Genomic DNA, 23,005 nt, shown 5'->3' with positions numbered 1-23,005 from the left:
GAGGCAGACACCCATATGGATATTAGCCAGTTGAGTGTTGTGAGGATGTTCTCGGTAATAACCGCCAAGCTTACGTTGAGTGTGACCATCACTTACACCTACACACCTATTCATCGCGTTCATCAACTAATCTCCTTCATACACCTCAATCAATCATCCACAGCCATTACCACAGCTCACTGCTCAGTCTCATGGTCCCCGCGAGATGTTCGCTACCTCCCTCCAAGACAGGCTGAACGCAGCGGTGAAGTCACTCGAAACGACCGGCTCACAACTACAAGCCCGAGCACTAAGCGTTAATGCGAACAATAATTCTACCAATAATGTATCATCACCCAAAGAAAGTCCCAGTAGATCAGCATCTCCTTCCATAGCTAAATCACCTGTACCCTCTACATCTCCATTAGCAAGTACAAGTACAGAGAAGAAGACCGACAATGTGTCACCAACGAAGACTACAGGCGGATCAATAGCTGCTGGAAGTTATGTGGGGTCTACTGCGCATTTGGCTGAGAACGCTTTATCAGGATTGAGGAAGAGCTTTCATTTTGGGAATAGGAGCTCACAGGATCTCAGCAACAAGTCCCCCACCATCCCTACAGCAATCACTGCTCAACAAGAATTAAAAGACATTGCGTCGCCTAGCGCTTCTCCTTCACTGGCTGGACCCGCATCGTCCAGACCATCTTCACCCAACCCTCGTCTACTTCCTACTTCCACTTTCACCCTCGGTTCCGACCCACCATCACGCGCCATCACTCCCACTCCGGCAGGTCGACGAGGCTCGAAATTGGCTTTAGAACCCGTCACACCTCTACCTCCTCCCGATCCTTCTGATCCAGCTACATATCCCCTTCCCCCCTCACCTACACTTTCAGCTTCCAATAATCTCACCACACCTTCTACAGGTTTCGCAGATCCCCTGGGAGCATCTCCCATCATCGATGCCTGTGCAGATCAGGAGGTCCCAAAATTGGGATTGCACGAAGCTACACCTGATACGGAACGGAAAGAAGGAGTCGTCGGGTTGGGTGTCGATGGCGTAGATACGGAGACGGTGGAAGTGCAAATCACACCAATCGTCGAGGGACAGGATGGAGATGTCGAGAAGCCTGTGATTGAGCTGTCCGGGGAGGAGATCAAGAAGTTGGCAGATTCGGAACGACGGTATGAAGGTGAGTTGTGGCTTCCAGTTTTCTTTCCGCAGCATATGACTGATGGAGTCGATATGAAATGTAGATCTCTCTCAACGCTTTACTACCTTGCTCACACAGACGCACAAGGCCAATCAAGTGCTGAAGGATCTGACACCTTTGGAAGGAGGCATAGCAGACCACGAAGCTTTAGAGGGTTGGGTGAGAATGGTAAATGGAAAGGTCGATATGATTACGGCGGAGATGAAGAGGCTGCAGGATAAGTTGACTTGTGAGTTATACCTTCTTTGTATATGATATATCCTTCCCCTTCCGATACGGGTCAAACTGATGTTTCATCACAGTACAAGATTCTCGGATGGAAGAACTACGCGACACCCATCGATTAGAAGGGTCATCTCAGGCTGATCTCATAACCAAGCTTCGAGGGGAATTATCAGAAGCTCAAGAGCAGTTGAAAACATCTTCAACGGACAATACTACACTCAACCAGCTCAAGGCAGATCTTTCCAAAGCACAGACACAAGCTAAAGAAGAGGAAGAGAAACGTACCAAGGCCATCTCCCTTCTCAAGACGGTCCGTCTGAAGTTGGTCAAAGTCGAGAAGGAGAAGGAGGAGATCGAAAAGGACCGAGCGGAAGAACGAGCAGAGCGAGCAAGGGCGTCTGAGGAAGTGGAACGAATAAAAGGAGAAAAGGAACGAGAAGTCACAACGTTGAGAAAAGGGTTCGAAAGAGAACTTGCCTCTCAGAAGGAGAGATACGAGAAGGACATGAGCACCAAGAAGGCAAATTGGGAGTTGGAGATGATAACTACCAAAGCATCGCATGCTAAGGAGTTATCCGCCAAGACGACGAAAGTGAATGGGTTAGAGGCGATAGTGAAAGAGTTGAATCTGAATAAACAGAGGACGTTTGAAGATCTCCAGGCTAAGCAGGCTGAAGCGGAATCAGCCAAGAGCGAGATGGAGTTGATGTCAACTAGGACGAAGGAATTGGAATTCCAACTTAGAGAAGCGAATGAGAGGGTGGCATTATTGGAGGATGCGTCGAACAATCGAAGTATGTTGGGATTACCTAATGGTTTTGGGGGCAGTCCAGCGGGATCACCCATGGGTAGCAGACGTAATTCCACGTCGATGTCGAACAAGAACGGATCGGGAGGAGTAGATATACAGAAATTGTTATCTGAAGCTGAAGCGAAATCTGAATCGAAATTATCGGATCTGCGATTCAAGATCAAGTCTTTGGAGATTGAACGGAACGATATCGAAGAGGAATGGTCAGTGAAGTTGCAGGAGAGAGTAAGGGAGTTGGAGAAGCTCAGAAGGCAAATACAAGAAAAGGATATGGAAGTCAACGATACGATGAGAGGATTGCAGGAAAGAGAAAGTAGGATTCAGGATGGTGAGGAGCGAGTTAGAAGTTTGGAGAAGGAGTTGGTGAAGCTTAGGGGGAGGTTGGAGCAGGGTAAAGGGGATATACAGATTGCTGTTGAGGCTGAGGTGGGTGATTTGTTGTTCTCCAGTGTAATCAGTGATCTCTAGTCCGGGCATGGTTGTCCTTCCTTTGAGTCACTGCTTACTGCAAAGTAGAAGTAGAGAGCTAATGTTTTCTTGGTATGTCACAGCGCTCAGCAAAAGACGAAATCTCCTCACTCCAAACCCAACTTCACGCCCTCCAAACCCAATTGGAAGAATCCAAGAATCATATAACCCAAGTGAAAGGAACCAACAAGACCCTCCGAGAGGAAATGAGGAAGCTACAGTCCTCCGTGCAATTGATGGAGAGACAACGTAATCCAGGTGTGGGCTATTGGTCGGGTACAGCTCAGAATACCGTCAATAGCAGATCGGGGGTCCCGTCGCCCGCTCCTGCGCCTGTATCTGTTGATAGTCCAGCTCAGAGCGAGAGGAGGGTGAGCCTGGAGAGTGTTAGTACGAGGACTGGGGGTGGACCGGGTACACCTTCTGTTGGAGGTACACCGACGATATCTTCGGGCTCCCCTGCTGGGGAGGTTAAGAAGCAGGATGAGGAGGAGGTAAATCTTGAGGTGAGTTGTTCTTGCCCCTTTAACAAGACATACGAGGTCATCTCGCCCTTGTCGTGACAAGTGGATGAGATCAGGCTGATTTTGGATCGGATTGGGATGGGATTCGACAGTACCTCCGAAATGTAATTCTCCAATTCTTAGAACATAAAGAGATGAGACCCAATCTGATTAGAGTGATGTCTGTGATACTGCGGTTTACCCCGCAGGAATTGAGGAGGTTGAATGCGAAATTGCAGAGTTAGGCTTAAGCTTAGGCGGGAGCATAGAGAGCAATGTTGTATTTAGAGGATCTCGAGATCGCCGATCTTGGATGGAATAAGTAGGAGGGAATAGTCATGTGATATACAGTATGTATAATATGCAGTTCATCTTGACGCATCCGCAATGATATCAACATCACTTGAGTGGGGGTGACCCTTCCTCGCTGTGCCAATATATATCAGGTTCTTGCATTTGAGCAGGTCACAATCAATATACCTACTGCCTCGTATATCGACAAATATCTACAATCACAATCCCCACCGCATAGCCAAACTACTCGTCACGACACTAACGCTACTCAACGCCATCAAGACGGCACTCCACACGGGTGTCAATCTGATACCATTAATACCGTAGAATACCCCCGCGGCGAACGGTAGACAAACGACGTTGAACAATAGGGCCCAGAGGAGATTGAGCTTCTGACGTAAAACGATCTTTTTGGATATTTGGATGAGGGTTAGGATGGACGGGAGGGACGATGAGAGGAGGACGAAGTCTGCGATGATTCAATGTTTCATTGTGTCAGTCAAGGATGATATGTCGGTGGTGGAAACGGGCAGGGTGTACGAAGAAAGAGGACTTACCTGCACTAGCTAGGGTGGCTTGCGATCCATGGCCCATCGCGCAACTTACATCAGCCGCAGCGAGCGCTACCGAGTCATTGAGCCCGTCTGTGTTGACACCAAACCAATCAGCTACCCGATGCATTATGATGAAAGACATTGCATGAGAAGGGAATGTAGTTGAACTTACCGCCTACAAACATCACCAACCCATTCTCCTTCTTCCCCTTGTCGCCCCGTTCTTTGAGCTCCTTCTGCATACCCCTGATGACCTCCGCCTTCCCCTCAGGACCGACCCCACCTTTGACCTCGTTCTCATCCAGCCCAAGCATCGTCCCAACAGCCATAGCGGTCGACTGATTATCCCCACTCAACATCGATACCTCTATTCCCCGTTCTTTGAGCGATGAGATCAAGCTTGCAGAAGTCTCACGAGGAGGGTCGGATAATGAGAAGATTGCTGACAATTTGTACTTTCCCTCTTGGATTGAGTTGGGTGAGGAAGCGGCGATAAGAATCACAGATTTAGCTTCGCTCGACCATCTGTTGACTATCTCGTGATGCTCTGTATCTAGAATGACATCGTGATCTTCTAGATGAGCGACGTTGCCGATGAGTAGGTTGATAGTTTGATTATCGATCTTGACTGAGGCTTTCAGACCTCTTCCGGGGATTTCCTTGGTTTCGATAACTTCCGCGCCATTTTGTTTACCCTTCTTCTCTTCACTTGCAGAACTCGATGTAGAACTGGAAGCACTCAAAGACTCCTTCTCCAGATGCTCCACCAACCCTACGGCCAGAGGATGCGTACTACCCCTTTCGACCTCTTCCGCAGCTCTCCTTATCACCTCCCGTTCTCGTTCGTCCCGAATGATCCATTCTTCATCCGTCACCACACTCTTCCCAATAGTCAACGTTCCAGTCTTATCAAATGCGATCTTCCTGATCTTCGTAGCAGCTAAGAAAGCCTCTCCGCCCCCCAAGGCCAGAATCCCACTCTTCGCTGCTATCCCATTGCCCACGGCGTTGGCGCAAGGGACAGCCAACCCAATACCACATGGGCAAGCTACTACCAAAGTGGCGATGGCAAATTCCAATGCGAAAAATACCCTCCCTCCTGCCTTGCCTTCGTCCTCGTTATCCACCGTATGAGTCAGAGCGAGGATCAACCATATTCCCAATACCAACAAAGAGAAATACACAATGATGGGCACGAAGTATCCCGTGAGCTTCTCTGCCATAAGTTCCAGAGGAGCTTTACGAGCTGAAGCGTCAGATACTGCCCTGATGATCTTTTCCAACATTGTATTCTCGGCTAGATCGGTGACTCTCATGGTTATTGCTGAAGATAGATTGACGGTACCGGTGAATACTTGATCATCGATTGTTTTCTTGATCGGACGTGATTCACCGGTAAGGGAAGATTCGTCGAATGTGGTCTGGCCGGAGACAATGATCCCGTCCGTAGGGGGTAATGAGCCAGGTGGAAGAAGTATGATATCTCCTATCTCTAGGTGATCGACTGGGATCTTCCGCGTCGAATTTTGAGAGGGTTCGGAATGAGATAGGACCTCGGGACTTGAAGTAGTAGAGGTAGACATGGTATCTTGACTATTCTTTCTCTCAATGTCATTGTTCCTTTGCATGTCATTTGACGAGGTGTTCTCAACCAGGAGAGCTTCATCTGGGCGCATCTTGCCCAATAAGCTAACAGCATCGGTCGTTCGACTCTTCGCATATGCTTCTAATGTTCGACCGAGAAGGATAAACATGATCAAGAACACGCAGCTGTCAAAATACGTGCCCACACTTTCGGTGCCAGGTGAGGCGCGGACATCGAGGATGAGCATAGCGAGTGAAGCGAAGTACGATACAGTAGTTGACAGGACGACGAGTAAGTCTGAAAAGGGTTGATTAAATCAGCTCATTACACAACCTCGTAATCTGGCGAGCTCGACTGACCCATACTACCAAAAGTAATCAGGGTCTTCCAACCCAGTCGTCTAGGCGGTAATCTACGCATACTTTCCGTCCTCAATGCAGAAGGTACAAGTCGACGTAAGTGTGGCCACAAAGATGCGAAAGTCCGTTTGTAAAATATCCTAATCAACGCATGATCATCAGTCATGTCAGTACTATCGAGACATCTGCGGTCAACACTCACCTTCCTACACCAAATTGGACTATCGAAGCCAGCGGCCACAGAATCACCGTTCCCAGATTTGCCCCTCCCCAGACCGGTTCCATCATTTTCATCTTGAAAGAGCTGTGGTCGGAAAGCAGGAGCATCGAGACGATAGCACTGCAAGCGTTGTATGACAGTCAGTATTATCTCATCAACTTGCTGATCTATCAATGTTTGTCACATGGAAGGCACGATAGACTCACATGATAAAAGTGGGTATGGCAAAAACAACCGCCACCGCACAGTGACTCGCAAGCAATTTAACCTCCTTCTTCTGGATCTTCTTGCTCCTTTCACTCAGACTTTGAGTTTTGAGAATCTCCACTTCGAACTCTGGAGCAACATTCGATATTCCCTCTATCAGATCTCTAATCGTCAGAGGCTGGTATGGGAAATATGAGATGGTGGTTATAGGGGATTGAAGAGTGATCGGCGTGTAGGTTTCGATACCACCCATTGAATCGAGGTACGAATTGACTTTCCTAACGCAATCGTGGCAGAACATCCCTTCAATCTTTAGTTGGACTGTCCTCATTTTTGGGCCCTCTTGCTTTTCTTTTCCCTTCGTCTGTGAGAGGGGTGTGGAAGAGGACAACTCGGCGCCGTATCCTACTTCTTCTATAATATCTCTGATTTGATCCGTGGTGATTCCAGACAAATGGATGATAGTTCCTGCATTATTGAGCAAGTCGATATTGACTGATTCCACTCCTGCGTGATCTTGTAGTGCTCGGGTGATAGCTCCCGTACATGACGCGCAGGTCATCCCCTCGATCGAGAAGACGGATTTGAACGATTGTGACTTTTGTTCTTCCACTTCTGCCGGCTTTCCTTCAGGTTCAGACTTGATCACATGAGCGTCAAATCCTATATCTTCGATTGAATTTGCTACGTCCTCTGGAGTAAACGAAGCGCTATGTCTGATGATTCCAGACGAACCAAGTAAGTTGATATTTGCGGATAGAACACCGGGAGTCGACTGAAGAGATGAAGTAATGGAATTGACACATGATGCGCAAGTCATTCCCTCAATAGATAGTGTAGTCTTGACGATACCTTCTTCTCCTTCAATCTTCTTCCTTGAAGATGATTGTCCATTCTCCAAGGGCAGATCTACGCCTTGACTAGGTTGAATCTCCTGCACTTCACCTAGACTTATATCCCGTCCTGCCAATTCATCTTGACAGATCCTACAATGTTCCAAATGTTTCTTCCTCCTCTCTTCCAACCTTTTCCTTTCTCTCCCCCTCTTCGTCTGGAACAACAATCTCCCTATCCATCCTATCTCCTCATTCTCGAAACTATTAGCAGATCTTGATCTCGATAACCCATCGGACGATTCGGCAATTACGCTGAACCCCCCTTCTCCCCTTAAAACCTTTAACGCTTCTTCCACGACCTTTCCGATAGTCTTGGGTTTCCCATTGGAGGAGGAAGCGGAGTTGTCCAAGTCGATGGAAAAGGTTACGCTGTGGAGTAAGAGTGAGGTGGATATGGATTTGATAGATTGGATGGTGGATAGTAAGGTGTGAATCGTCTCGCAGCATGAGGTACAGTGCATGTTGGAGATTAGGAGGGTGATAGTGGGTAAGGAGGTTGGGAGGGTCGGCGTAAGAGTGGATGACATGATGCCTGGCTATATGATGGAAGGAGTGATGGTTTAGTATGATAAAAGATATGGTGGCGAATATGATATGTTAATTGGATATCTCAAAAATGCCTGGTACGAGTAAATTTACAAGCTTGGGTTATATATGTATCTGAGAGATGATATGCGTGAGATTTGCGAATGATATACTGTACATGCTGATTGTGCTCACTAGTCATATTCTTCAAACATTTATGCCTCTGACCATGTCCTGTTCGAGTTGAAATTCACAGTCGATGAGTAATCTCCAGTAAGTAATGTTCGAATTCGAGATCCGCAAATGTCGCTCATCCTCAGAGGAATGGTCCACAGAGCGAATTTAGCGGAGAAATCCCGACATTTACGTAATTGAGCCAGATGCAACCAGTGTCTGATAAAGTGGGAGTTGTCCGTTATACCGATACGAAATGTTTCCTGAAGTGATGTACAGTATACTCTGTAGCTTTAACCTTGGTTCATCCACACTGTAATGTACAGTATGAGTGCTCGAATGACCTCCTTTCGTCTTTCAACATCCCTTCCTTGTTCCCCAAGCCTTCTCCTTATCACGCCTCCCCACCCCCCACTCCCTGTTCTCCTGCTCCCCTTCTCCTTCTCGCTTCCCCCTCTATCTCCTCTTCTTCGTCCCCCTCTCCCTCCTATCCGCCTCGCGAGAACACCCTTCTCTCGCCTCGTAAGCAAACTCCTCCATGAGCTGTTTTCGCGGCCCACCTCCACCTCCACCTCCACCTCACCTCCTTTCACTTGCTATTCGGCCCTCGCCGCTTCCACTCAGGGAAGTGAAAGTGTTTCATGCAGATCACTTCTCGTTAACGCGACTTGTTTTCCACAGCAATTTTTACAGCGTCGCAAAGACATGAAGTACGAATATAGTAGCTGGTCTGCAATGCCAGCAAAATCCATGCGAGAGAGAGATTAATGATGAACAGCCATTTCCCATATCTCTACCGTTTCAGCAAGAGGTCGTACCCAATTTATGGGAATCATCTCAGATTACGTTTTCCCAAACCCCATCGGACGATCATGTGCTGCACACGATGATCTTTGATTATGCTTTTTGAGGCGTACGCTATACGGAGCCTCTTTCATCTCTTCTCCACTAGCATGAAGTTTGCGCCCTATGCACACCTATACTACTATATGGCCTTGATGGGACGTGGATGATCTTACTGTACCTCGCCCCATCTAGCTGGATTCAGTCGCGTCTCTTGCAAAAGAGGAGGCTTTGCACGGGACGTCACTAGCCCAACAGGGGTATTCACTCGACCCTTCCTCTAATTTAGTGCCAAAGCGTACCAAACACAACTTGACGGTTGTAGTCGTACAGCATAGTAAAACATGCATCGTCACGGAACAAGACACCCAAAGACAGTCACGTAGAAGAGAAGGGCCATGATACCTTTTGTAAAACGCGCTAATTCAAGGTCTATTTCCTGATATGTGCCAAGTGATATGTCGGAATCCCAGGGTTTAAGGGTAAATAGATACGAAACATGTCCATCGGTTGTGATGATTATGGTGGTTGTTCTCGTGGCTTTGTGAATTTCAAAAGATGCTGCACACTGGGTGCAAAAGATCTTCGTACGAGGTGAGGTTCCTTAGCATTAGACGTGGTGTTGTCCTTCAATAGACATTCATGACGATTGGGATCAAGATCAAAGACGGACATTCATATAGATCTGAATCTCATTCCTTCTTCTTTCTCTCTTCCTTTTTCCTCATCATTCCCCCTTCTCTTCTCTTGTTATAGGTTAATACAACACACACTCGACATATCAAGTATAACGCACGGTTGACAGGTTTCGCCGATCCCTTCAATCAACTCGTCCATCAACTCGCCCAAAAGAAGAGGCTTGTATATCCATACAGCTTCCTCAACTTACACTCTTTTACAACGCATCAGCATCAGCATCAATACGTACACTCACGAACTCATCACGACACGACCGCTATTGTCTCACCACCCCATTAGACATAAAACCAACCCGAGACCTTCCCTTCGCAAGCAAGCACTCTGGCCCAGTTCGGTATACCAAAACCAGCAAAGCCCAATTTACCTATTCCCGGTCTCAAGACTTGTGTATTGTTTCACTTATATCCTTTCGTATACGTAAACAACCTTCTTGGTCAACCCGATCCAATTCAATTCAATCATCCCAAATCGGTCAAATCGAACAAGAACAAGAACAACAGCAAAGTGAAGTGGATATATAATAACAGACCAAGTTGGACAATCGGAAAACATAGGATATCTCCTTTAGATTCTTTTGGTATCTAGCCTAAGAAGTTTGATTAGACGTTGATCGTTTGGAATATACTGCTGTGCAGTGCAAGGACCAGGTGTCTTTTCTTTTTGGATTTGTGAGTTGATTTCTACTGTGTAAGCTTTGACATGGTCATCCGGGGTTTAATGAATATCCTCACCGAGCGCCGGGTTAGGATCAAGTTGGATGAAGAGATGCGGAAGTGGGAGGAGGGAAGAAGGTCAGAGTGTGTATGTGTGTGCGATGGCGTTGTTTCATCTCTATACCAGTTACCAATCTTTGCCAATTTCGTTCACTTTGCTTGACAACCTCATCATCCAACGTGATACCAATGGGACACGTATAAATTAGAATTGGAGATGATCAGACTAGAGCGTGTGTATGTGTATTGTGGTGTCCCCAGCGTGATTGCTCCTTCAGCTCAACTGCTCACATTCAGCTTGATCCTTTCATCTGCCCCTCTTACTTTGATATCTCCTTTGTCAACGCGTTGGTTTATTCCCATCAAAACATATTCCTATCCCTCTTTCGTCTTCCTCTTCCATTTCTCTCTATCGTTCATCTGAGCATCCCATCACACCCATCTCCATCTAATAAACCATCATCTACCACTTCCTATGCCTGCCGTGCAGCTCTCAACGATCCAATCCAAACCAACTATAATATATAATCTCAAAGGCTGACTTTGATAAACCTCTACGCGCGCAGATATCCATCCCATCCTCCCATTCTCTCATCTCTTACATTGTTAATCTTCCTTTCATCCTCCTCCCTCAAGAAAGGATCGATAACTTACCAAGTTTTACTTGACGTATTATCCTTTCTAGTTTACGTTGACTAGGCCAAGTCGTCGACCTCCTCTCTCTTCTTTCTTTTTATCGACTAAAACGTCAAATCCATCATCGTCATCAAACTTTAGGTTCAGGTTCAGGTAACCATCACCACCACCTTATCTATATCTATCAAATCTATCGCATTTCATTCGAGCAGGTCTCATTCATCGATTTAGATTAGTAATAAAGTCATTTTCCAAAATTGCACTCGAACGACTTTTAGAACTACCTTACAAAGAGAAAGATCAAGATGGCTCAAACAATCTCATTCCAACCTTCTCACCCTCTCAACTTTTACTGCCCCTCTTCGCCCGACCCTACTCCCCTTCGATTACTCGCTTTCTCGGTCGCTGAAGCTGCTCTTCAACCCGATCCCAACTCCCCTTCATTCGGCATGACGATGGGCGAAATGCCCACTCCGCTCGAGATGGAGAGTTGGCCCCATCAACCATCTGGTAAACCTTGGGAGAGACGTGTTTCTCAACCTCAACCACAGGCTCAAGCTCGAAAGCCATTATGGGACGTTGTTGAACGCGCAAAGGAGAGACGAGTACAAGAGAGATGTAAGTGGTCTCCCCATCTCCTTGTACCACCTGAATATACTTTGACTGATGTCTGGCCTATAGCCTCCCCCGCTTCGACCGAGTCGACCCTTCCTCAAAGTCCACCCATCTCACCTTCATCGTACAACTTTGTTCTTCCTCCCAACTCACCTCTCGCATCATCAGTAGCTGCTGGTAGCTCACCTTCGAAGAGAGACACGATGCCTCGAACTGAGTACTTCCCCTTGTACACTCAGTCCGCTCACCCATCCCCAGTCAAGACCACCTTCTCAGGCTTGGACCAATCTCGACCACCACCCGAGTTTGTCCCTCGATTGTCTGCTATGGAATTCTCAGCCGAATCCAAGAAGACCTCCTCAGTTGCTGCCAAGCATGGAAGAACCAAATCCGATATCGGATCCGGTTCGCCATCCAGCGATTCATCCGAGATCACCGCCAAGGAAAACGTCAAGGCTAGATCGAAGTTACCTAGTGTTCCTTCTAGGTTACCTAGTCTAGCTCAGATCCAAGCTAGAATCTCTACTGACCACAAGAGAGCTTCTTCAGCTGGTTCTGTCGGCGGATCTCCCATCAGAGTCAGAACCGTGTCCAGGATGGATTCCGAAGAATCTATCGAAATTATCAAGACTCCCACAGAGGAATCACCAAGAAGAGAAGCGCGAATCGTCTTAGCTTCTATCTTGGGAAACAGAAGGTCTTCTACTCCTCCCGTGGAACCTTTGACCAGTACTCCTGTCAAGGAACCTCGATTGGCTCCTTTCCTCAGAGAACGCACTTCCGGTAGATTGTCAGGTGGTAAGGCAAGACCCATGTCAATGCCTCCCATGTCTCTCGGTGAATTACCCTCTTTCGAAGCTATCGCTGCTACTTTCAACTCTTCCTCGCCAAAGAACAAACCTTCGTTGAAAGTTACTCCCCCCGAGGAACGATCGACCTCTTTCACCGGAATGGTGCCATCACCTACCAAGGGTGCTTTCCCCAGAATTGCAGGGACCGGTATGGTCACTCCCACCGAATCGAGGTTCAGGATCAACTCCATGGACTCATATTCCACTCCTACCAAACAACCTTCGCCCAAGAGAGCTTTCTCTTCACCCTCCCCAGCCTCCCCCACCGAAAGTATCAGATCTTCCTTCTCCAACTTGAGTGGATCCCCCTCGTTGTCCGTACCTATGATCACATGTACGCCTGCTCCTCAGACGATCTTGAAGAATGGCGTAGAGCAAGATTCGGATGAAGAAGGTGAAGGTGATGTGGTGTTGTTCGAAGGAGATTCGTTCGATCATGATATTGATTCTGCTTCTGAGGCTGGGTCTGAGGTGGAAGTGGAGAGTGAACAGGAGGAAGAGATGAAGGAGAGGGAGAAGAGAGCAGAGGCTATGAAGAAGAGGTTGATGTTGAGACGAAGGTCTGACTAAGTATCGGACAATAATGGGCGAAACGAACGCGACGATACTTTCTCTTTCTGTAATAATAATTCTGTCACCTTTGATATTTGTAATCTCACTTTATACCTTCAGTCGGCCCAGTGCTGTTCGAAGATATCTTTTTTAGCATGATAGTTGAACTATCGATACTTTACAACATTTCCATACAACACAACAGACACAACACGTAGATAGTCCGCTTGTAGATGTGGTGTATAGCGATGCCGATGGGCTCGAATGCAAATATACATAAATGCAAATTACGTTCTCTGAGTGTTTGATGTGCATATGATCTAATATAAACTTAGCACAGATGCAAGATGAAGGATTCGATCATTTTGCTGGTTCCGATGGAAAGGAAAGAAAACCAAAACGAATGATGATGAGGACGCGTTTGAAGATGAAATCCACAAGGCAAAAAGCAAAAAAGTACAACCTCACATCCCCATCTTTCTCACATATCTTATCATATGACCAGCTCCTCAGCACGCCGATATGTCCTCCAACGAACTCATACCGCTATTCCCATCGGCTACCCACCCAGCTATACCCATCTCGGCTCAGATCTTATCTACCCTGCGAAATCTGACGGGACCGGGGAAGGGTAATGATCTGAAACCTGAAGAGAGAGCTGCGTTGGTCGGTGTATCTGCGTTACTGGGGTGCGAGAAGTGAGCACAGTGGATCTATCCCAATGCCCCTTCCATGCTTCTCTCTGTACTGCACTTGATTATAGGAGAGAAGCTGATTCATACCTGCTATTTTACCCCACCCACCCACCCTTAGAATCCAAAGCAAAGACCTACCCCTCTCGTCCGCCCAAAAAGCCTCCTCAGTCTCCCCCCGCCCACTTCCGCTCGACACTCTCAAAATGCCGCACCCTCCTCGAATCCATTCCTTCTCCATCCGTCTCTCCCTCTAAGCGCTCAGCCGGAGGATCACCCTCCAAACGTTCAGCAGGTGGTTCACCATCCAAGAAATCCAGTACGGGTACCAGTACCGGTACTTCTCTCTCTGTGCCCGAGGATCACGATATAGAGGAAAGTACCACTCCCTCAGGCCATGTTCGTCCTGAAGATGTGCTCAGTCCACTACAGACCCCAAAGAAGAAATATAAGTTTTCATCTGGATTGGATATCTCAAGTTTGGTGAAATCCCCCAGGACACCTAGGAACTATGATAGTGTTATTGCTAGTCCATTGAGACAGAGCGTGACTAGACAACCTTCCACTGTACTTCCCAAGGATCACGCTCAACCACCCGAAGAAGACTCACTGGATGGAGAGAGAACACCAAGTAAGAAGAATAAGTTTACCTCAACCCCGATAGTAGGTGTGGATCTCGAGCATCCACCGCCTGTTAGCGCTATCAAGTCTGTCCAGAAGAGGAGGAAGGGAGAAGACCCGTCGGCTTTCTTTGCGCTTCGACCTGGGATGGGAAGTGCGTCGAATACTCCTATCAAGGTTGGAGATGGGGAGGAGGGGGAGGGGTGGATGCACCGAAGACCTGAGGAAACACATCGGAAGAACCGATTGAGGAGGGTGGAGGGAGGGGGCGAAAGAGGGAGAAAGAGGAGGAAGGAGGTTAGGAAAGTTGATTGGACATATAAGGAAAGTGTGTGGGGTAACGATGTGGATGAGAAGGGAGAGCTGAATAGGGTGAGGCATTTCACGTTTTCATGCAGAGTATGAGAGGTTAACTGATATCTTTCTTGCGGCAGATATGGAAAGATTTGGATATATGGTTGGAAAAGAATGATATGCCTAGTATAGAGAATACGGAGATCAAAGGGTCTGATGGTGAAGATATCCTGCTGAAGATCTTGGGTTGAACAGACATGAGATAGGAATTCATAAGTTGATTTGATAGAAAACTCGAGGTGTGTGTACAGTATAAGTATAGCATGGTATCCCGTTGTACAGCATCAAATGCATTACGTGTTGTCATATAGCCTTCAAACTCTTACTCAATATTCTATAATCGACCTCCTCCTCTCCCTCGTCATCATCATCATCCTCAACAGGTTCTTCCTCATTTATGCGGGTAGGATCAATCTCGTCAGCGGTGTAGCTGTGTACTCAAATCAGCTTCGCGTCAGATGCACCTCAGGAGCTGTGATAAGCAGATCGCACTCACCCTTGCTTGGTGTAAAATGCCAGCGCAGACGCATTGCCTACGAGGTCATCAGTGATTTTTAGCTCAACCTTAATCGCTCATTCATGCCAAAATTATGTGTAAATCAAAATGATAACCCACTTTTCAAACACGTCAACATGACTTTATCCAACCCCCTTCTCCTCCCTATACCCTCCAATATCCCTAACAACCTCTTGCCAAGTCCCAAACCCCGACACCGGCGGGACAGCTGAACCTCGTAGCTATCATTCCAACGACACGTGAAGTCAGCTCGCCCCCCCTTGTGAGCCAAAGAAAGAACATGGTAGAACCTACCAATACACCACCTCGGCATCTCGACTACTCAAGGTCTCCTCCGTATCAAATCTGAAGCCGCAGAACCCCAGGAGATCTTCGTATCGAAATTCGACCTGTGCTTCCTTCCCTTTGCCTTTTCCCTTGTTGTTTACTCCTATCCCATTCGAGGTTGAGCTGGTTGAGGAGAGTAACAAGACGTACCGCGCATCAGGATCGAACAGTTCTTCGCGTTTTGACGACTCGGTATAAGGGAACGTAGATGTTTTCTGGCTACGCATACGCAATAACATACAATCGTCAGCGATACATCTGGATCGTGTCGTTGAGTCAATTGAGCTTGGATGGGTACGGGGCTAGAGAAGGAACATACAGATCATACATGTTTTCATCGAATAGCTTGAATATCGCATCCTGAGCTCTTGACGATAGGTTTTGGGATTTGACTAGAGAGATTTCATACCTGATCGATAGAAGGTCTATATTAGCTCATTAAGCTCAATGGAGAGAAGAGGTACAGCTTACGATGATCCGTTCCCTAGCTTATCAGATATAGGTAGATCAGGAGCCAAAGTGGACGTTGAAGCCTTCGCTCCACCAGCAGATAATCGATCAGTCAGTGCAGTTGAAACAGGGGGAAGAAATGCAGGCTCACCGCATTGGCTGATCTAATCTTAGGAGTTGCCATAACGCTGCCTGCTCAGTGTCGCAGCTGAGTTCCTCGAGTTGTAGTGGGGTATACTCTACTTGAGAACCAGAATGATATGAGGATGTTTAGACAGGCGGTTCGCACTTTGTAATTTTGGACAACCTCCACCACCGTGACCAAGGCCGAGATAAACAAGCCTCAGCCAAGTCGCTAGTGGCTGATGCGTTGGTGGCACTCTGGGTACTGGTATACAGTATGTGGTCTCCTTACATGGGAGGGGCAGGAGGGCAAAGAAAGCGATGCGTCCACTGTCTGATCAATCTCAGGGGTGATACACCAGGATGAGACTTAATGAAAGGATGTAACACATATTGATGAGCGAAACTATCGCGTCATGAACGGATCTCGTCGACTGTTTCGTCTCCTTTCATACTCGCAGGTGAGTGTCTTACTTTCAATGTTGTCTGTTCCATGTATAAGGTGTTGCATGTGAGTTTCACATTATCTTTGATCATATTTTTGTCTTTTCTTTCCCTCAATCTATGTCAAGAAGTAGAGACATTTTTATACGATTGGTTTCTTTTCTTGTACGGCTATTAGACGTGCCTTTTGATAGCAATCAACTCACAATATTCCGCAGCCAGATGATACCCGATCCTCAGAGCCTCATCGGAGTTGGAGGTGAGTGATGTAGCACAAATATACCTCTGTCACTTACGAGATTGATATAACGTTGCTTGCAGTCCTGACCTTCCTTGGTCTCTCTCAAGCATCGACCATCCCCACCTCCTCTGACTCTTCGACAGCCCAACCCACCACTTCCACTCAGGCTGTACCTCCCCCCGTCCCGCTGTTATTCGGAGTGAACGGTCCAGTCTTGACTGATGTCATAGCGGGTAGGTATTCCTTCCCCTTTTCCTGATCACCACTAGTGCCTCTCTGCTGATGATATTAACGGTAATTGAATATCAATGGACAGACCAGTCCTGCTCACCCGACGATTCACAGGCATGGTACCCGGCCACAGCAGGTATTCTAGCGAATATAAATTCCTCAGGCATTCAAGGACTGTTCGATCAGCTTTCCACAACTGGAAGTATCACCACCGTCAAGCTTCATCTACTGGACGGAGGAGTCAGGAACTACAGTGTTAATTACAATGAGGCGATTGTGAATGGGTCGCACGTAATGGGTAATGAGAGAGCAGGGTGGGTCCTCAGTTCTTTTGCTTCCCTTAGTAGATTTGCCTTGAGTTGAGCTGTTCCGATATGGTTCTTCTTTTGGATCAGATGGCCTGCCGCTCTTCGATCGGCGATTATCCAACATCATGCTCCTGGAGTGGAGTCATATAGACTAGGACAAGGATTGGCAAAAGACTGTATGAAGATTCTGACTGGGTTGGATTACAGAGCTGACCAAGTGGAGGAAGTTGACTTGTGTGAGTATCTTTGATGAGAATATTAGAGTATCCCCGTCATAAAGATATACATGAGGGCTTATTGGTGTGCGGCACTATAGGGAGTATATGGAATGACTATGGACCTGACAAACATTCCTACGTCTTCCGCACGGTGGAACTGGGAAATACGAAGTTGGCCCCGGAACATGATTATGGGGTTGTACAAGTGTTCAAAGAGAATAAGTGAGTGTTCAGTTACGTTTCAGCGGATTCATGCCCAACACCCGTGCTTTTAGCTGATATTGTGAAACGGATTTTTCCTGAATTACTAGGACCGTCGATCTCTACGATCCTAATCCTGAAGTCGGTCGGAGAGTATATCAATGGGATGAGATTGTGAAAGATCTAGATATCGTTTCGTGGCCTGTTGATTTAAATCAACAAGGGGATTAATAACAAACTCTGACTCCATATCCTCGTTTTGTGTAACCTTACCGTCCGATAATTTGATGATCTGCATTGCCTCATTGTGTTGGTCATGGACAGTCACAATATACCCTTTCACTTGATATTATACCATCATGCACATTATCGTCTTCTTTCGGCCTGCGTTCAGCAAGGTCGTCGTCCGTTCAGGCCGCACACTTGCATTACCACTGGGGCGGGTCACCCCGTAAAGATAAAATACAGTGTTTCAACCTGCACCCCATCCTGTCGAATGTCGTTGATTACGCATGGCGGTCAGAGGAAATGATGTGAATCCCATGCAAACAAAAAACTTAAGTAATCATTCCTTTCATTCATCCCTTCTGTCGCCCCTACGAGGGGATCAGATCCCAAACACATGTCAAAGGAGACATCCCAAACAGCCCGGACTGATCAGCACTGATACCCTATCAGCAACGTATGCTCATTAAGGTGGTTCACCTACATCTCAATGCTGGCTCTCCCATTCAAACAAAGTCCGGTCGAGTGAAACTAACTTACAGTAACTCGCTATTACTGTGCAAAAAGGGTTCACCCCACATCCTCATGACGCGTTTGATCAATCCCGAACAAAAGAAAGTCGTTCATCCTTTCCCTGTACCATGAAAGGGCAGGTCGATCACGCCCGTGCAACAAAGGTAGTTGATCATGGGCATCAATGTCGCGCTTGTGAGTTGTAAAAATAGAACTGAACATCGTTTTAAAGGTTCGACTCAAATGCATACATATACGGTACTGTAGTACGATAGATCCCAGAAGAGATTCACGATTGGGATCTTGAAAACATAACTCTACAGATTTCACACAGTCTTGTGTTTTGTTGAAACTGTATCTTATAGTGCCATCAACCTCTGCCAATCACTTACGACACAGCAGATAGCCTCACATGATGAAGAATCCCTTCGAGTCATTTGTCTACTCACTCTCTTTAGAGCTTGGTAAGTTCATTCGAGCTTCTTACATGTAATGCATGATCTTCGTACTGACATTACGCCGACAGTCTTGACCCTCCTTCAAGCGATCTCAGCGCACGCCACTCCAGCTATCCAACTGCATTCTCGAGATTCCGCCTCGCCTTCTTTTACAGCTTCATCGACGGCTTATCCCTTATTCCAAGGCGATAAGCCAAACTATGATGATATCTCACAAGGTGAGTACGAGGCTATCAAGTCGCTACCCCCAGTGAATATACTAATCTCTCGAATATTCTTCATAGGCTCCACGGGCAATTCCAACGATGATCCCTCTTCATCGTTCGGGACCGTCCTCTCCCTCCTTACCTACCTCAATGTGTCCAGTATCAAGTATCTTTTTGACGATGTGCCGCCCAGTACCGATACCCAAATCACCAATGTCAAGTTGTATATCCTAGAAAATGAGGAGAGTGTTAAGGGGGGTACGAAGACTTATGGGATTAATTATAATCAGGCGTTGGGGGATGATGTGGGGTTGTTGAGCTATGAGAAGAGAGTCGGGTAAGTTTGTGATAACAAATTATCACCTACTACTATAGTGTACTATTTCTACTAAGAAAGTCAGGAAAAAGGTCGAAGGGAAGGGCTAGGCTAATTTGACGAGGCTCACACACACACACAGCTGGCCCGCCGTCCTCCGTTCTGCTATACTCCAACATCACATCCCAAATCTCTCGGGCGATACACTGAACAAGGGCGATACGTTGTCCAAAGATTATATGCGCGCATTAAGCGGTATGGACCACCAAGTCAGTCAGTTCTCAACGCTCGAGAATGAGATCTGTAAGTTTGCTTTGCTTCGTTCGCTCATCGATGAATTCCATCGGTCGTATCTTAGCCTGAGGTAAGAAAGGTCAATCTGATCATCTCAATCTCGATCTGATCTAGGGACGACCTGGCGATATTTCTCTCCGAAATTATATCCCTACATCTTCCAATCCACATCTACCGCGCAGAAGCTAAAGCCCGATTTGGCTTATGGGGTATTCAGCGTTAACGAGGGTGCTCAGTGAGTCTCTTTTCCCTCGAATGTTCAAGGCAAGGCAAGGCAATTTGTGCGGCACGGTGCTCATACCTTTAAGTTACCTGATAGGACCATTGACCTATATCATCCTTCTCCTGAGATCGGTAAACTCACGTATGCTTGGCAAGATATCAAGTCCGATTTGAATTTGTTATCATGGAGGGAGGATCTGAAAGTGATCAATGAGGAGAACAGGTTATCAGGTGGGAATGGAAGTGATACTGACACCACCGCTCAGTGATTATGTATTTGTTTTCACATAGCAATAGCCAGTATAATATGTGCATCGAACGAATGAACCAATTACGGCCAGTTAATGACAGATTGAGAAAGAGCCTCATAAGTATGAATGTCAAGGTTGCATGAGATTGAGAATACAAAAATATTACAGATTATTGGCAAACCGCAAAACGCCATGGTCCATCGTCACCTCGTCAGAAGCATTGTCTTTGGCCTCTAATAAAGCATGACAAAGATACCCCCACAACTAATTTATGAAAACACATGTAGGTTATGAACAAGTTAAAAAAACATATTATGATGCTTTTATTGGTCGTGAGGTGGCATTGGTAGAGTTTGGGTTTGAATGGAAGAAAGACTCGACCAGCAAGTCTTACTGGGTTTGGGAGAATGTTGAGGAGGTCGGAACAAAGAATTGAAGCGAAATCAGGAGAGCGAGGTCTAGTATCCTCTGTATTGAGCTGCTTGGGCATATCTGCAAGTATACACACTAATCAGCATGGTATCTTGACTAACGAGGGCACACAACATAGACTCACGGTCCATCAGCACCTCCGGTTGGTCTACCCAGAGCACCATATTCACTAGCATCGGGGAAAGTCATCTGACCAGGGTAAAGACCTTGTTGGTCGTGTTGGTGCATCGCTTGGCCATGACCGTGTCCGTGGCCTGAACCACTTCCGATCGAATTACCTCTTTGCAAGTCCGCGTAACCTGCATCATCTTGAGTAGGGGGAGCACCTTGATAGGTTGCGTAACCTTGATGATCTTGTGTGACAGCTTGAGGAGGGTATTGGTACTGATCGTAACCTTGTTGTTGACCGTGTTGGTTGTATACAGCTTCGTAATCGTATTGTTCGGCGTGGGAATAAGGATCTTGTTGGTAGGCGGCATAACCTGCTCCGACACCTGCTGTACCAGCTGTGAAATCGTGTTGAGGTACACCTGGAACATGGTTGGGATCATCGAGCTCGGCTACCAGCTCTCTTCGTTGCCTTGAGGCAGACGAGTTGGAAGCGGTTCGTTGAAGGGTCTTTTCGAAGCTGTTCAGAACAACACAACATACGTTAGTCCCTTAATCGCGATCCCATTTGTGAGATCGTTCCACTCACAAGTCATCATTCATATCGCCGTTGTTAGGAGAGAAGTCAATAGGGTTCATCCTCTTGTCGAACCTGTTGGAAGGTCTCAATTTCCATTTCCTGAACAATGTCCAACCGATACCTGCCGCACCGACCACGGACGCAACCACGATAATAGCGATCAAAGCTGTTTTACCAATACCAGAAGACTTCTTCTCTCCTTCAGCAGATTCAGCAGTTGACGAGGCTTTGTGGGTGGTTTGCGATTTTGACGCGGTGGTGACGAGAACAACGGTCGAGTGCGCGGTGGTAGATGCTATAGCGGAGGAGGCGACTTGCGAGATGGTAGTTGGCAGTGCTTCGGTGGAGAGGGCCGTCGAAGTTGCAACTGCGGATGAAAGAGTTGAAGATGCTGTTGAAGGGTGGTAATTTGTTTGGTCAGCTACACTGTGTCTTGAACTTGATGTTACTTCGTGAAAAACACTTGAAATGGGACTTGACAAAGAAGAACTTGTAGATGTACTCGAAATTGAGCTGGTACTTGACTCTGTAGAAACACTTGTAATTGTGTTTGTGCTCACGTTGGGGGTGGTCAAAGGTTTGAAAGTAGAAGAGGAAGAAGAAGGAAGAAAATGGTATTCACTTGATTCAGAAGTAACACTAGAAGTTGCGAGATCTTCAGTCGAAGTGGAAGCTAAGCTTGACTATTTGCAAGGAATGGCTTATCAGCTCACGCCTGATCTGCGATTATTTAGATAGTGTACTAACAGTAGCAGCACTCGAAGAAGTAGTGGTAGAGGGCAGACCATCCCCAAACTTCCCACTGTTTGACGCACTCGTAGCAGCGCTGGTCAAAGCATCATCATCATCTTGGGTTGCAGTTGCAGTAGCGGAAGTAGCGATGACAGTCGTGTGAGTTGCTGAGTACTCAGCATCATGTTGCGAGATCGAAGCGAGAGTACCGTTGTCGATGACTCCTCCTGCTCTTGGGATAGGTCGATTGGCATCTACTACCGCTCTTGCGTGATGTCTTCTATAGGCGGGAGCGGGGGGTGTACCTTGGTGAGCTAGTACCAGGGGGAGAAGTAGGAGGGTAGCGGAGATGTGCATTTTGGAGGCTGAAAGGAGAGAAGGATGAAAGGAATGTATAAGTTTTGGTGTTAGCGATCGTCGACAAGAGCTTGCGATGCGGGAAACAAGGTGGTTTAGGGATTGATAGTGGTGATGGGTTGAGACGTGATGATGAATGGTACTAACTTGAAAATGTAGGGCGACAGGAACAAGAGACTATTGAGATATGTTTAATCTAACGATGGACTATGCTCAGTTTGGTTGGATTGATTTGAAGGATGCGTATAGTACGGTGTAGTACGGTGGTATGTATGGGGTTGAGCTTGGATCTGTTTGTTTTTCCAGAGCCACAACGTGAAGCAAGAATCAAAGGAGCGTGTAGGTGTAGTAGGTTGTTACTTGTCAACAAGTAGTATGTATGGTAGAGTAGGATTAATCGAGGCTGGTGAACAGAGGCGGGTTGGTCTGTATCTGTTTGGATTATGAGCGATTAGTGAAATAAAAGGAATAAAAAGAATGGAGTAGGAAGAATGATGATCAGATGACAAGGGTGAATGATCTTCCTCTGTTTGTTGTTGCAATACTACCATTAATACCATACAATGGTAAAAGCGCAGCGCAGCGTATCGTATGCAAAAGAGAGAGAAAGGGAGATGCTATGTTCCAGACTCCCCTTTACTACCATATTACGCACAGA

The 23,005-nt window shown here is 46.8% G+C and overlaps 8 protein-coding genes across 8 annotated transcripts; 5 read left to right on the top strand and 3 right to left on the bottom strand.

Annotated features, from left to right (window-relative positions):
* Nucleotides 1-205: 205 nt before the first annotated feature.
* I302_106850 (uncharacterized protein) lies at nucleotides 206-3,448 on the top strand (the record flags this gene model as incomplete). The annotated part of the gene is made up of 5 exons (XM_019192498.1): nucleotides 206-1,175; nucleotides 1,240-1,425; nucleotides 1,499-2,658; nucleotides 2,784-3,206; nucleotides 3,317-3,448. The coding sequence occupies 5 exons, from the start codon at nucleotides 206-208 to the stop codon at nucleotides 3,446-3,448; spliced, it is 2,871 nt and encodes a 956-aa protein (XP_019045495.1).
* Nucleotides 3,449-3,715: 267 nt separating this feature from the next.
* Nucleotides 3,716-7,845, bottom strand: I302_106849 (uncharacterized protein; the record flags this gene model as incomplete). The annotated part of the gene is made up of 6 exons (XM_065870344.1): nucleotides 3,716-3,966; nucleotides 4,055-4,141; nucleotides 4,224-5,933; nucleotides 5,996-6,135; nucleotides 6,198-6,335; nucleotides 6,422-7,845. 6 exons carry the CDS (start codon nucleotides 7,843-7,845, stop codon nucleotides 3,716-3,718), a joined length of 3,750 nt encoding a protein of 1,249 aa, XP_065726416.1.
* Nucleotides 7,846-11,213: 3,368 nt separating this feature from the next.
* Nucleotides 11,214-12,944, top strand: I302_106848 (uncharacterized protein; the record flags this gene model as incomplete). Its single annotated transcript, XM_019192500.1, has 2 exons — nucleotides 11,214-11,526; nucleotides 11,590-12,944. 2 exons carry the CDS (start codon nucleotides 11,214-11,216, stop codon nucleotides 12,942-12,944), a joined length of 1,668 nt encoding a protein of 555 aa, XP_019045497.1.
* A 504-nt stretch (nucleotides 12,945-13,448) lies between these two features.
* I302_106847 (uncharacterized protein) lies at nucleotides 13,449-14,784 on the top strand (the record flags this gene model as incomplete). Its single annotated transcript, XM_065870343.1, has 4 exons — nucleotides 13,449-13,624; nucleotides 13,740-13,861; nucleotides 13,911-14,611; nucleotides 14,674-14,784. The coding sequence occupies 4 exons, from the start codon at nucleotides 13,449-13,451 to the stop codon at nucleotides 14,782-14,784; spliced, it is 1,110 nt and encodes a 369-aa protein (XP_065726415.1).
* Nucleotides 14,785-14,896: 112 nt separating this feature from the next.
* On the bottom strand, nucleotides 14,897-16,071 carry I302_106846 (uncharacterized protein; the record flags this gene model as incomplete). Its single annotated transcript, XM_019192502.1, has 7 exons — nucleotides 14,897-15,023; nucleotides 15,090-15,126; nucleotides 15,210-15,331; nucleotides 15,405-15,656; nucleotides 15,757-15,846; nucleotides 15,909-15,970; nucleotides 16,039-16,071. 7 exons carry the CDS (start codon nucleotides 16,069-16,071, stop codon nucleotides 14,897-14,899), a joined length of 723 nt encoding a protein of 240 aa, XP_019045499.1.
* Nucleotides 16,072-16,676: 605 nt separating this feature from the next.
* I302_106845 (uncharacterized protein) lies at nucleotides 16,677-17,884 on the top strand (the record flags this gene model as incomplete). Its single annotated transcript, XM_019192503.1, has 6 exons — nucleotides 16,677-16,713; nucleotides 16,776-16,928; nucleotides 17,012-17,240; nucleotides 17,322-17,470; nucleotides 17,551-17,674; nucleotides 17,764-17,884. The coding sequence occupies 6 exons, from the start codon at nucleotides 16,677-16,679 to the stop codon at nucleotides 17,882-17,884; spliced, it is 813 nt and encodes a 270-aa protein (XP_019045500.1).
* Nucleotides 17,885-18,806: 922 nt separating this feature from the next.
* I302_106844 (uncharacterized protein) lies at nucleotides 18,807-20,156 on the top strand (the record flags this gene model as incomplete). The annotated part of the gene is made up of 6 exons (XM_019192504.1): nucleotides 18,807-18,855; nucleotides 18,918-19,067; nucleotides 19,134-19,392; nucleotides 19,514-19,674; nucleotides 19,780-19,900; nucleotides 19,985-20,156. 6 exons carry the CDS (start codon nucleotides 18,807-18,809, stop codon nucleotides 20,154-20,156), a joined length of 912 nt encoding a protein of 303 aa, XP_019045501.1.
* A 440-nt stretch (nucleotides 20,157-20,596) lies between these two features.
* On the bottom strand, nucleotides 20,597-22,347 carry I302_106843 (uncharacterized protein; the record flags this gene model as incomplete). The annotated part of the gene is made up of 5 exons (XM_019192505.2): nucleotides 20,597-20,630; nucleotides 20,695-21,198; nucleotides 21,268-21,649; nucleotides 21,881-21,941; nucleotides 22,006-22,347. 5 exons carry the CDS (start codon nucleotides 22,345-22,347, stop codon nucleotides 20,597-20,599), a joined length of 1,323 nt encoding a protein of 440 aa, XP_019045502.2.
* Between the last annotated feature and the right edge of the window lie 658 nt (nucleotides 22,348-23,005).

The sequence above is a fragment of the Kwoniella bestiolae genome, chromosome 5, assembly GCF_000512585.2.
Source record: "Kwoniella bestiolae CBS 10118 chromosome 5, complete sequence".
Classification (NCBI taxonomy): domain Eukaryota; kingdom Fungi; phylum Basidiomycota; class Tremellomycetes; order Tremellales; family Cryptococcaceae; genus Kwoniella; species Kwoniella bestiolae.
Note: the sequence above shows the minus strand (reverse complement) of the source record. Positions and strands in the feature narration are given on the sequence as shown.